Here is a 14722-nt window from a genome sequence, read left to right as displayed (position 1 = left end):
ATGCCTCTTGCCATAAAAGAATGTAGTCACCTAGGACAGAAAGTGGCTTCTAGAGGGCTTTAGCCCGTACTACACTACCAGGGAATTCTCTACAATTGGAAAACTCTGGGAAGGGATGTCTGACTCCAGTTTCAAAAACCCATGGAATTATCATCCAAGAAATCTATATACAAATATTTAATGTCACTGACACAGCAGGAGGTGTCAGAGAGCTAAGTATTGCCTGCTTTAGGCCCTCTGGCGGGCTTTCAGCTGGAGCCACAAGGAGAAAGCAGCAGGACACTGGGAAAGGTCTGCGTGGGCTCAACATGCTCTGGGAACCCAAGCATCAACCCTTAAACACCTCACCGCATTTCCTTCAAGCTCTCCAACGTGTGGATACATTGTTTCTTTCAAGAAGGCTTTTCCTTCAGCAATATTTGCCCAAGTATTTCCTCTGTACACACTGTTTCGGAGCAATTAGAGTGAACAGGAGAGAGGAGGTCAGCAAAATGCAACCGGACACTTACATCCTGCGCTCAGAATAGCACCTGCTTGGACTCAGCCCCTCCCTTCCCAGCTGATAGGTTTTCATTCACTCCTTCTCGGCAATTACGTTTTTGATCATTGTAATTATTAACAAATGTCCACCGGGCCCCACTTTTTCTTTAGCATACTACCTCCTCCAATACACATAAATACATCATCACAATATCCTCTAGTGAAAAATAGGTTTAAGTCATTATGATTTCATGTCTGTAAAATGTTGAGATCCTGACCTCCAAAAATACAAAAGCCACCATTTCATCATTTTAGTCTCTCTCCTCAAAATACAGAGCAGAGGAAGGAAGAAGAATAAGGTTGGAGGTGTTTTAGGGGCTTTTTTTTCTTATCAATATAAATGATATAAATATATCAATGATCTTTGCAAAATCAAATGGGATTAATAGCAAACATAGGATCATCAGAGACTATATCATCTCATTTGACTAAGAGAAGTAAGAGAACCAAATTTCTAACTAAAAAAATTTAAACAAAGATTTTAGAGGACTATATAAAGTAATTCTATATATGCTTCATTTAGCTTATTTACACATTCATTTATTCATTCTTTCTTTTAACAAAATATTTAGTGAACGTCTACTTTGTTCCAGACCCTGTCCAACTTTTTTACTTTTATTTCCCTAAAAATAACCTTCCTGTAAATTCCATGCAGTTTCAACCATACTCTCTCTCTTAATATACATCAGTAGACATGAGAATTTGTAGAATTATTCTTCCATTTGGACAGATGGGAGCACACTTCCTTTTGGACTTGGTTTTCAATGGAAGAGGAAAACCACCCCAATATATCATAATGGCATTTAGAGCACCGATCAAACTTCAGAAATGCAGACCCATTTCAGCCAATATTGTCTTGCTGTACTTTATGCTTCCTGAGTTGCTGGGTAGGCTTGATGTTAAGAAAAGGCCCCTCCTCGTGAAGTCAGAGTTGCCAAGGCTTGCCGGGGAGTTACCTAGCCTTGCAGAGCCAAGGCTTTATCTCAAGGATAAGGTGGAGTTTGCTCTTTTTCCCCTATTGCAAAATATGAGAATATTAAGTAATCTGTTTATATCACACAGATCCAAAATCCTGGCTGACTTTTTAACGGATAAAATATCCATAGAATTTCTTCCTCTAGAAAAAGCTACCTGGGATCTTTCTTCCTATCTCAACCCCAGTTCACCCAACAAAGTTTGCCAATTTCCATTAAGTGTGTTTGAAATGAAAAATCAGTCTTGTTCGTCATAGTGGGCATTTCTGGGTCACTCTGGTAATGTCAATTTGTCATTTATAGACCAATTCTGTGGAAATGTCTGGGCGGGAGCCTTTTGGAACAGAAACAAATAAGATATCTGAAATGTTACAAATTTTAAATGAGTTTATCCACAGTAACCACTCTATGCCAAAAATGTTAGCTTTACAAAACACAGTAGAAGGTAGCCACTGAAAGAACAGACATACAAGCCTCTCTTTATTTTAAAGATTAAATTCCACACTTGGTTTCCTTTCTCAAGAGTATCTTTTTAAACCATTAACACAAATGCACAGGAGGCAAATTATGTGAAAACGAGCTTTAGGTCTTTAAATATATATCTCACATAGATAAATTCATTATTTAAACAGAAGATGACTCCTCTTCTGACTCACTCTATTCTTAGTGAGTTTTGCAGCTGATGGTTTTCTATTGAGTTTTTAGAATGTGGATTAAGTGTCACACCACCCACTGAGAGTAAAGTTGAAGCAGGTGAACTGAGGGTATGGTTGGAAATCTCAACCTGTCTCCCCTGCTCAGAGCTACAGCATTAGAAAGAACTACCAGGGAGCATCTGACTCTTCTTGCCTTCAGGCTGAGCTGAATCCAGTCACCCCAAACTGAGCGACCTTAAGAAGAACTTTCAAAGCATAAACATTTCAGAGTAACTAGAGTTACTGGAAGTCACCCTAATAATCATTTAATGGGAGTGCACCTTATTTGTGCAAATTACTTTAAGAAACAAAGTTTTATCTTAAGCTCACTTGTGCCAAGTGTGCTGCAATATACTTCAACCATGTTTATCCAAGAAGCCAAGAGAAATAAATACTTGGATAAAAGGAAACACATTTGATAACAGAAATGTTAGGTGTTCCAGCTCCTTCTTCTTCACCACACACATGCTTAAGGAAGGAAGCCCCTCAGCTCCTTGCCCTCTGAATTTCTGATCCTTAAACCTGGAGCACTTACTTCCGCCATAAATGTACCAGAAACTCAGCTACTTCGTAACAAAAATAACAGTCTGCTTTCCTTCAAGTACACTCTATGCAATTAAAAATATGAGACAGACTCACATCCTTGTGGAAAACATTCCCCAAAATCTTGATTAGAAGTCTTGACAGTCAAGTCATCTGTTTCTTCACTCTCAACCACTGGGACCATGAATAAGCCATCAAGCCCATCTCCATTTCAACCTCTTTACACTTTCACCTAGAGTTACTACAAAATTTAAGTGCTAGGTGAGAAAGTGGATGAAGCCAGGTGAGAAAATGGGAGGGTCAACTGGGAGGGCACTGAATTAGAAACAACAGTTCCTAATTACTGTTTCATGACTTCTGCTATAAGGAGCCCACACTGTTGGATGTTCTCCACCAAATAATGGCCATAAGCAACCATCCTACAGGGCCTCAGGATTCAACCACGGGCAACTAGCTAAACATGCTTTGAAAGAAATGTAATCAACCCAAGCTCCACTCAATGTGAAAGATAATCATTAAAATAGAAGTCTTACCAGAATAGGAAAATACACAAAATCCATGTGGCAAGTTGAGTCATCACAAAGACAATTTTACAGATATCTCTACCTTTTGCCGTTTTTGTTTCTCCATAAAGAAACCCAGCTACAGATTTGTGTGCTATTCATTACAGTGTTGTCTTAACTTTGTGCTTGAAAATCAAGGGAAAAACTTCTTAGTCAAAGACTTAAGAAACCCATGTACAATATCCTACTGCAGTAGAGTGCTGTCAGTCCTATAGACCTTACAAATTCAAGAGGTGATTTACATCTCCTGTGAACTTAGCTAGAAGGTTATTCTCAAGGAACACACACACACACACACAGTACACATCTCACCCCCACGCTTTCTCACAGATTTTTCTACTTTAATTGTCCTGAAATTATAGGATATTTGCTCATTCCTACAATATTTCTTATATCCATATGCTATAACTTTAAGATTCTTATCTCCCCGTTGACACTGGGACAGTGACAGAGTCAGCACAATGAAGACTTAGCAGCATGGGTTACTAGAATCTTCAGACAAAAGTTTCACTATTTTGCTTTCACTAACTTGGCATTTTCCCACAGTCATGTTGTAAAAGTGCAAGGAACCCATAAAACAATATGAAAGAAAATATTGTGGTTTCCTTTTTCCTAAGAAACGTAGGCATCAAATTCTTATTATTCAGTCTCAAGAGCATACATGTGGCAAGTAGGGAGATGGGGGGCTGGGGGAACCAACACTCCAGCACTACAGGGTCAGAAGAAACTTACCTAGGAAACATAATGGCCACACTATTCACACTATCCCAGGTGGCACAGGAGTATCACTTGCCTGGGACCTGGTGTTCAGTCTGGTTGACGAATCACTCCAGAACACACAGTATCCACCTTCTTTTTCCCAACTCCACCACCCGTCTGGTCCAAGTCTTGGTAGGCATTAAGTAATTACCAAATGGTACCCATCAGACTGGAGTTTCCAAAATACATATGAATCCTTTCTCAGGTGATTTTAAAGGGCAGAATTTAAGACATGGTTCACCAGGAAGTCTTACTTAACTTTATGAGTACTTTCTAGAACCTTGATTGTTTTTAAAACTGTCATTATAAATGTTGTATACCTGTCACGCCTTCAAATAATTATTTTAATAAATATTAATTAAGCCCTGCCTTACGACTGTCAAATAAATAGTATTATTCCCACATCATTGATAAGTCAAGAGACAAGAGAAGAAAAGGCACACTGAAAGCACCATAGCACCAGCTAAAATTTAACTCTTATTTGATTTTCAACTGGCACTGGAGAACATTAATAAAAGAGGTCCTAGAGATTTTTTAAGTAAAAACTGCTTGTCTCAGAAACTAACACACCATTGTAAAGCAATTATACTCCAATAAAGATGTTAAAAAAAGAAAAGAGTAAGAGCGACAACATCAAGAAAGGGTCTACAGATATAGATATTGAAAAGATAATAATAGAATATTATAATAGACTTTTGGATAGTAAAAAAATAAACTACCCAAACTCAGTCCAAAAGTGTATAGATACAGTGAATAGATAAATGTATTCATTCATTAAATAAACTGAATTTGTAATTAAAAACTTTCCCACAAAGAAAAGTAGCCCCAAGTGGCTTCCCTGTTAAAAAAAAAAAAAAAAATGCTTGTCCATCTTTTCTTAACTGAGACACATCCATAATTACCACTCTTTAACTCCTCAGCTTAGCCCCATGTTTCCTGCAGTAATGGTATCGTTCTCTCTCTGCAACATCTGTTTTTCTACCCTGCAGGCTATAAGAAAGAATATTAGAAGATACTGCCAAATACATTTATATAAATCTAGCAGCTTTCCTGAATTAGTCATTGGAAGGTAGTTAATATTATCTGGCAAAATATTTATTTTTGACAGAGAGGCACAGCTAACACAGGCACCTGCTTCAAAGTAAGACCTTTTTGTTGTTGTTGTCAACCATGCGGGACAACACTGATTCAGATTCTGATGGTCCACGGAAGTTCTTAGAATTACTCTGTGTTGAAGCAGAATGTGGAGATTAATGAAACTCCACAGATAGGCTTGGGTTTTTAACTTCAAAATTATAAGATACATGAAATGCATGAGTGCTACTATTTACAAAGACATATGTATATGAATATACACTTCCCCAGACCCAGCGAGCTCACCTTCTACTTCTTCTTCATCACACACATGCTTAAGGAAGGAAGCCCCTCTGTCCAGGACAGCTTCATCCTCCATCCTATAGTAATAAAAAAGAAAAAAAGAATGCTCAGACTTCTCCTGGAGTGAGCCACTGGACACAGCCCAGCTTCTGGGCAGGTGAACCTGCAAGCTGCTGTTCATGTTAACAGGGCAGAGTCCCTCTTCCTTTGGTGTCTGCTGCTGCTTCACTCCTTCAGCTCCTCTCATTGGTGCTTGAGAATATGCCGGTCCCACATAGCTTCAGTTCTAACCTTGACAGGGCACCCACAGGGACAGGTAAGAGAAAATCATCTCGATCCTTTAGGCTGGATGCTGGGGGTTCTCCCCTTTGGGATGCGCCCCCAAAAAAAGATGAAAGGAAAAAAAATACCAAGAGAGGAAGTTTGGTGTGCCTGGAGTGCTCGTGATGATCGTTTGTGGAAATCCAGCTTCAGTGCTTAGCTCTTTAAACACCCACTGCATAAAAATGTATACCCTCACACACACACACGCACACATGCACACCCACCCACGCACAGAAAGCGACAGGGAGTTAGGCTAGTGCACAGTGGAAGCCTAGCTTCCAGCCAGCCTCTTAATACCAGCACAGCCCAGTGTTCTCTGTTGAGTGGCAAGCTTTGAGTCACATGTTGGCCTTACGGAAATCTGACATCTGAGGATTATCCAGCAACCCGGCTTCGGCAACAGTCACATATATATGCCACCCATTCATTCATTTTCCACATTCTTAATCACACGTCTCTCTCTATGTCTATCTGTCCCGTTAACTCTTCCCTGAAGGGCATAAAGTGCTTCATTTTGTAGCCACGTTATGCTGTCCTCCTGTCTCCTTACATAATAGGATGTCTGCAATTTCCTATGCTAAATAAGACCTCAGGATCCAACCAAGTAAGGACAGCGTTTGTACGGCCTCCAGATGCCAAACATGTCTCTGGTTTATAGAATAAGTTAAGGTTTATTTCCATATTCTGTGACTTCTTTTCATTGCATTAACTTTGACATACAGAATTCCATGAACTCTATTTATAGTGAAAGCAGAAAGAAATCCCGAATTGCTCAAATGCTGCTTGTGTCGTACCGGTCTAGAAACAAAGAACGTTCTCTGAGGAGAGCTGTCCTATGTCATACCGTACATGAGCTCTACCAGAGAGTGAAATGTTCACTCTGTATTCCATTCATCCAATTATATGCTCGGGTATTGAATACTGTACTGTAGGTCTGTTTTCCATACTGTCTGTATAACTTATTCTTGTGCTTCCCATATTTGTTATCATCTATGTGATATGCACTGAATCTTTTTCTTCCTTTCTATTTTAGGAGCATCTCACAAAGCAACCATCTGAGCTTAAAAAGTCAGAAATATGGTGTCAGGTAGACCCGGATTCAAAAAACCTAGTTCTACCTCTTAGTATTTCCATCACCTAGAGCAAAGTATCCAACTTTTTTGAGCCTTGGTTTTACCATCTCCAAAACAGGGGGAGATAATATCAACCTTGTAGGAAATTCAAATCAGGTAACACACATGAAAGCACTCAGTTTTGTGCCTAGCACCTGTTACATGTTTAATAAAGGTTTGTTTCCTTCCTTTCTTCTTCACCTGACCTTTATTGGTGGACAATGCCATTGAGAAACTCATTACTTTTGGAAACTTGCAGAATATCCTTTTTCAGGGATATGGGTCTTATATGTAAAAGTTCATCTTTTTTCCTTTTCTCTACTCAAACTAAAAATATAAAACTAAATAAAAACAGGACGTGGATCAGCCAGCAGGATCACAGTAGAAAAGAAAATGCCTTGAAGATCTGAGAGGTCAAGTCAGTTACCAGCCTCTGTGAGCTTCTGGTTCCCATGAAGATTAAATAATCCAACATATTTACTGATTCAGCAAATATTTATTTAGTGTCTGCTATGTTCCTGGCACTCTTGAGAGGGAAGGGAATACATTTTTGAATAAGGCAGACAAAATGTCTCAAAAACTAATAATAAATAGATGAACAAGGTAATCTTAGCATTAATTGCTTTGCAGAAAAAAATAATAATAAGGCAGGGGGCTACTTAGCATAAGGTGGTTCAGATGTGGATTCTGAGGAGGTGACATTTGAGCAGAGATGAAAATGACAGGAAGGAACCAGGCATTTGACAATCTGAGGGCAGAACATTCCAAGCAAAGGGAATAGCAAGGGCAAAGGCCTTAAGGTGGGAAGAAGTTTAGCATGTTATAGGAACAGAGCAAGGTCAGTGAGCCTGCACAGATAGACAGGAGATCAACCGGAGGTGACAATGCAGGAGGGAATCAGGGCCATGCAGCTCATGGTAAGAAGTTAGAATTTTAGGTGTTACGGCAGCCTCTGAAGAGTTTCAAGATGGAAAGTGACTTGAGCTGTTTTGCCTTTTAAAGGATCACTCTGGGGCTTCCCTGGTGGCGCAGTGGTTGAGAGTCCACCTGCCGATGCAGGGGACACGGGTTCGTGGCCCGGTCCGGGAGGATCCCACATGCAGCGGAGCGGCTAGGCCCGTGACCCATGGCCGCTGAGCCTGCGCGTCCGGAGCCTGTGCCCCGCAACGGGAGAGGCCACAGCAGTAAGAGGCCTGCGTACTGCAAAGGGAAAAAAAAATAAAATAAAAAATAAAATATAATAATAATAAAGGATCACTCTGGCTGCTATGTGAAAAGTGCATAGTCAGGAGACAAAAGAAACTAACAAACTATCTCAGGAGCCCAGGGAAGACTATGGGAGAAACAGGTTTCAGGGGAGGAACCAAGGGTTCTTTTCTGGCCACTTTATGGTTGAGATGCCTATTATATATTAAAAAAGAACTGTCAGGCACACAACTAGATGGAGGTCTAAGGCTAGAGCTCAGAAGCCTAAGGTTGGAGATAAAAATTGGGGAATCAATGAATAAAGCTAGTATCTGAAGCTATTACTAGATGAAATTCAGGAATAAAATACAGAAATAGAGGAGTTGACCTAAGATCCTGTGCCAGGCATGCCGGGCATGCCAACATTTACAAGCAGAGCAGAGGAACAAAAGCAGTCACTGAGGTAAGAGGAAAACCAGGACAGAGTGATGTCAAGGAAGTTGAGGGAAGAGGAGAGGGCCGTTATCGAGAGGCTGAGAAAGACGGAGACAGAGAAGAAAAACTTGGGTTTGGCAATATGGAGGTCATTGGTAACGATGACCAAAGTACTTCAAACATACCATGCACAGTGCTAGACACACAGGCAGCATTCAGTCATTCCCTCTTCTCTTTCCTGCCCTCCTCCATTCATTCATTCAGTAAATATTTGCTGAGTACCTACTAGGTGCCATGCAGCCTTCTGGGCACTGGAGATAGTGATGAGCAAGACAGACAGAGGCTCTAGTGTAATCATATCTGCCTTCTTGAAGACTTCCCCTAGCAATCTGAGGGCTGGTCCAAAGAACAAGACCCCATCAGTAATACAGCACTCGTAGACCTAGGTAAGGATGACAGCTTAATGGAGAAATTTCCTTAAAAGGCCTTGGAAACACAACAAAATCCTGGAGTCCTGTACTACTGCATCTACATTCATAGTACTGTCTCCCCTTCAGGAAACAAAGAGTAGTGTGGCCCACATTTCTTCTCAGAACAAACGCTTTCCATTCCTATCAACCTACAGAATCCAACACAATTTCCTGCAGAATATCATTTCTGCACCCCACCATTAATCACGCTGGTCCCAAAGTCATTTACTGACTTTTCACACATTTCCTAAATAAAATGTTTACTAGCCTTTGCACCTAAGCCCTTCCCAAAATCGCATACAACAAACAATCAAAGCAGAATTAAAGGAAGAAAGCAGTAACAATTGAAGGAGACCGTACAAACGTGAATGCCCAGAGCCCTCTTCCTGGGTGGAGAAAACCATCCAGCCTAACTGAAGCACTGTCCCCAGGCTCTGTCTGAGTTAGAGAGAGAATAATGGTTGGGGCATTCTTTGGCTCTTTGATACATATTTCACATTCCCTCCAAGACTATACATAGCAAGTAATTAGAAACCTAGTTCTTTCTGATGGACAATGCAGAGAATCTGTAAGCAGCCTCCTCCTCCCTGTAGGAAGTGAAAAAGAAAATGCAAACTGAAAATATAAAACCTGCACGCCCAAAGCAGCCCTCTCCCGGTCAAGACCAAGTGCAGCCTGGCACATCTGGGCTTTTGCACCAAGTACAGGGATTTTACAGCTTTCTTCCATCTTTACACCACAAGCGTCAATTATTTGGGTTTGTGTTCGCCCTCCCCACCAAATCCTCTCAGCAGTTGCTTGCTATTATTAGTAAGACAGAGATATCTTTCAAAATGACGGTCTGACCCAACCAGATTTCCCCTCTACCAGGAAGAAGAAATGAACTCATCTGGTCCCTAATCAGGCCCTCAAATCCATTCTGAAATGTTCCTTTCACACGAACTGCACTTGCTGAAAACAAAGAAGGGAAGGAGCATGCTTCTAAACAGCTCCCTAGGTTGCTCGCATCGCCAGCGTGAGGCAAAGTTCAGAACAGATTTGCAAGCTTCTCACCATCATCACGGGGATAAGGGTCATACCAGTCAGCATAAAATCCACACGGGGCCGATACTGCCTTCCTTCAACAGGGCCTCTGACAGTAGAAGTTCGACCCCTTCCCCAGAAGTCCACACAACGTGGGGCTTCTCTCATCCTCCATTATTCTGGGACACAAAAGTGATTTAACTGTAACACATGTCAAATCTGCTGCGAAACGGACCAGCTCTCAGCAGCCGGTCCTAATCGCCGAACAGGCTTGTAAGGGTGACTTAAGCCCGGCACGAGAAACATGTGTGCAAAACTGTCAGCCATTGGGCCATGGGCACCCATCTACATTCCACTCCTCTGAGTTCCCACCCCTAGAGCCCTCGCCAACTGCCAACGTGCTCACCAGCTAGTCCACACAGAGCAAGCAGCTGCCACGCAGCCCGTCAGCAAGTGGCAGGCCGCCAGCACACAAGTTTCAGAATGTGAGCCCTGCCACAGTGCTGCTAAAGGTTGAAGGTCTTTGGTGTGCTAGCCTTTAGATTAGCCTCACTTGCCCTCCCACCTCCCTTCTCCCATCCCTCCCCTGTTCTGTCTCCCACGCCAGCATTTCACTCGTCTCTATAGTAACAGCATCTGGTTTCAGGGTTATAACTTTATGCAGAGCAATTCTCCTCCTAACTGAAGGCTTTTGCCAAAGGATGCACTAGCAGCAAAAAGGCTGCTGCTTAAGGTGGAGCCACGTGTTCCCTTGCCACCCCAGGACCGCGGCTATGTTCTGAGCTGCAGGGTCACAGCCGCAGCAGCACGCAGACCCAGGAAAGCGGAAAACAGCCCTCTGACCTTGGCACACTGGTGTGTACACAGAGGAATCATTCTGGGGCTGTAGCCCCACTCCCAGAGCCAACCCCCTCTCCTCCACACCCTGTTCTCCACTTAACCAAGCCGCACGTGGATCGAATGAACAGTGGGGCTTTCTGACTGCTTCCAAAAAGGCACCAGACCATGGCACCCTAGGGAGCAGAACGGCTCCAGTTGTTCACAAGTCCATACCCGACTTGGACACCACCGGTTCTTTCCATGCGTACAACTTAATCAGTTAACCTCACATTAAAGCTCATCTCACTTTATCCTCACTAGCTGTTTACAACAGCAAGGGAACCCCATAATCTCTCACTTTACAACAGCTTTCCTGTGCACAGCAAATGTTTACACACATGCCCGCACACACCGAAGTGACGCACGCAGGGGAGTGGACAAATACCAGGAAGTGAAGAGTTGTATTATTAGTATTAGCTGTTGCTGTCGTGAAAATTATATTTACACTGTGCATAAGGGCCTTTCCTTGAGGACTAACAGGGGTTCATCTCAAGTCTCAGAGCTCAAATGCAGGCTCTCCTTGCTCCTTGGCTGGTCTTAGATCAGATGGGAGGCAAAAAAATCAGTATTTTCACAGGTCTTTTTCAGGAGCCACACAGAATGCAACCACCAGTACTGACATCTAAAATTATACCCTCACACACACATCCCCGAATTCTATTTCCTATTCAAGTCATCTCTAAGAAGTGGGGAACCGTTTTCATCACCCATTATTTGCCAACGTGATGTTTTCTTTCAAAGTTTGTAAACCACACAGTGTTTTACTGGTGCCTTTGTTGTTTTGGAAAATCTGCTGTCCACATTTTCAACGTACACATAAAGAACAACATCGGTTCTCCAAAGCACAGGCGACAGGGGAGGGCAATCCCAGTGGCTGCAAAGAGCACTGCCATCTCTCGGCAACACGTATTCACTACAGGGAAGTGGACAGCAGGGGCGGAGGAAAAGCTGCAACTGTTTCCTTCCTAACTTCACCTCGTCGGGTGCTGAGAGGGCCTTCCACTCCCGCAGGGAGGAAGGGAGAAGAACGCGGGTGTGGGCTTAACTGTAGAGACTCCTGGAGCTCTGGACGTAGGTGCTGGGAGAAAGAAACATCAATGTGGCAAACCTGATAAGCATGACTAATGGCAGAGGCGAGTCCCAGCGATCAGGCGGCAGCAAAGCAAAGCAAATCCCCTCCACAGAGTTCAGGAGTGCCCTCAGCAGTCTGGAAATGTAAACAGGCCCGAGGTCAGGGAGAAAGGGGTGACAGCCCCACACGAAATCAGACTGGATAAAAGGTGAAAATGGAATCCAGAGCAGGATCACGCCAAACATAATTCTGGATATATGAACTGCATTAAAAGTTCATTTGCACTCTTGGGCATTTATCCTAAAGAAGTGAAAACTTATGTTCACACAGAAACCTGTACATGAATGTTCAGAGCAGCTTTATTTGTAATAGCCAAAAACTAGTAATTAGCCCAGATGTCTTTCAACAGGTGAATGGTTAAACCAACTGGTATATCCATACCGTGGAATACTGCTTAGCAATAAAAAGAAACAAACTATTGGTGAAAAAAAAGTAAATTGAATGAATCTCCAAGAGATTAGGCTATGAAAAAGGCCAATCCCAAAAGGTTACTGTATGGTTCCATTTATACAACATTTTTGAAATGACAAAATTTTAGATGCGAAGGACAGGTTAGTGGTGACCAGAGTATAGAGATGGCAGTGGGTGGTGCTCACAGTTATAAAAGAGCAACATGAAAGGTCCTTGCTGAGTTGGTCCTGTTCAGCATCTTACCTGTGGTGATAAATACATGAATCTACATAGGTGATAAAATTGTACAGAACTGAAAACACACACATACACCCATACAAAGAAACGACTACAAATAAAACTGAGGAAATCTGAATAAGTGGATCATTAAGTGATCAGTGAATCATATCAGTGCCAAAATCCTGGTCGTGATACTGTACTAAAGTTTTGCAAAATGTTAATGGTGGGGAATACTGGCAGTATACAAGTGATCTCTCTGTATTATTTCTCAAATATACATGTGAATCTACAATTATTTCAATAAAAATTTCAATTTAGAAAAGGTCATTTCAAATCTGCTTTTTAAAATTTCCCCTGGAAACTTTATTTAATACGATGGCCAGTTACAGAAGCTGGTCCATCTACACATATGCAGAATCAGGTAAAAGTGAGTGCAAATCCCAGATGTGCCCTTTAGTAACTGTGTAACCTTGGGAAAGTTAGTTAACCTCTCGCTTCAGTGTACTTTAAAATGACCCTAAAACACTTCATAAGTGATTTAGGGTATTAAGTAAGTAAGTTCCCAGAGTAAATATATTCAATTAATTTTAGTTCAATCTAAATCTAAGGTCCCAAGGGTCCAGAGAGTATAGTAGAGTTATTAACAGTCTTACAAGCCCAAAGGTCTAGTTCTGTCCCCGTAAGCAAATGCACGGGAGTGTCAACTGGGGAGACCAGCAATAAACTGCCCCTCAAGGCCAAGGATCAAACTCCTCTCTCCCATCTTCTGCATGTTGGGGCAAGGTCTCCTGCACTGTCCTCAGACTGCTGACTGAGCTCTGAAAGGCTGGAGCAGGCTCAGCAATAAAGGACAGGGAAAGAACTAGTAGCAGGATGGAGACAGCATGAAGGGAGAGGAAGGGCCTGGAGGCTCAGGGGAGGTGACAGATGAAGGGAGAAATTGTAGAGAGGGTATTAAGTGCTGAAAAGGGAACGGCTTGCCTGACCCCCTGGGACATCCGCCTGACTTACCCTTACACCCTTTAATTTTTTTTAATGGGCTGATCCACTTGCTTCTGATCCATATGCTTCTGCTTCTGACCAGAATTCCTACATCAAAAATTCAGCACTTTGCCCACCGAAAGTTTTCTCAGAGTTTTGACTGTTAGGAACAGGAAAAGGAGGCTCCCTTCTCAACTCTTAACTTTCAACTGCCCTTCTTCAAGGGCCCAGGTATGAAAACAGAAAGGTCCTAAGAGAGAGTTCAGGCGAGAACTGGAAGGCTGGGGCTACTCCATGGGAGAGCCAGGAGGGAAGCAGTGGGCACATCCATCCTGTCCCCCAAATCCTCCCTGCGGCCAGCCCTCCAGCCAAGAGCCAGACCGAACCAGCAGCCAAGTAAAGAAGGCAGAGCAAAGGAAAGAAGGGGAGGCCCACAGGGTAAAAGTGGGGGAAAGGGCATCTATAGCTGGAAACCCATCCTGCAACGCATGCGCCAACATGTCCAGGCTTAGAAGTGAGTGTATCGGGGCTGGAATGCTACCTGCCCTCCCACCAATGGCTTCTAACTGATCTTCCTGGCTCTGGACTCACTCCCCACTTATCCATCCATCTACAGAACAAATCTGGTATCATTCTTCTTTTAAAGATCATTCATTACATTGAAGATGAAGTCCAAACTGCTCAACATGAAATTTAAGGCTTATCATGAGCCCTTCCACACGTAGCTCTGGCCACTCTCCACGCCATTCCATTCCCTGAACAGGCTACCATGCCTTCATGTGCGTGCTGTTTCCTCTAAATATCATGTCATCCTAGTTAACCCATTCTTCAAGATCCAACTCTCTAGAATGCTCTCTACACTCTCAAACACATCCTTCCCCAAGAAGAGCCATGCTTCTTCCTCTGTTCTCCATTGGCTCCTTGAACGTGTCTGCTTCTCACGCAGCAGGTACAACACTGCACTATCATTTATTTAACCTCAAGCAACTGTCCTTGGACACATCATGGCAGTTGTCCCCACCACCGTATGAGGTCTTTGAGAGTGAGTATCATCTTTCTAGAGCCTTTCTACCTCCAGGGTCAAGCATAGGCGCTACACA

General features: G+C 42.7%; 1 protein-coding gene across 3 annotated transcripts in view; it reads right to left on the bottom strand.

Annotated features, from left to right (window-relative positions):
• Positions 1-14722, bottom strand: part of SLC4A4 (solute carrier family 4 member 4) — a 353735-nt gene that overhangs the window by 295785 nt on the left and 43228 nt on the right. For 2 of the 3 annotated variants that reach the window (XM_027087718.1, XM_027087719.1), the window contains exon 2: positions 5455-5528. In XM_027087718.1, coding sequence (XP_026943519.1) covers positions 5455-5527 — 73 coding nt within the window. In that variant the 5' untranslated portion in view covers position 5528. Of the gene's footprint in view, positions 1-4976; positions 5067-5454; positions 5529-14722 lie in introns of those variants that run through there. The other variant, XM_027087720.1, reaches the window with a different exon arrangement.

The sequence above is a fragment of the Aethalodelphis obliquidens genome, unplaced genomic scaffold, assembly GCF_003676395.1.
Source record: "Aethalodelphis obliquidens isolate GAN/ISIS:26980383/991018 unplaced genomic scaffold, ASM367639v1 scaffold59, whole genome shotgun sequence".
In the NCBI taxonomy this organism is placed as follows: domain Eukaryota; kingdom Metazoa; phylum Chordata; class Mammalia; order Artiodactyla; family Delphinidae; genus Aethalodelphis; species Aethalodelphis obliquidens.
The sequence above is the reverse complement of the archived record's forward strand: the minus strand, read 5'-3'. Positions and strand labels throughout refer to the sequence as shown.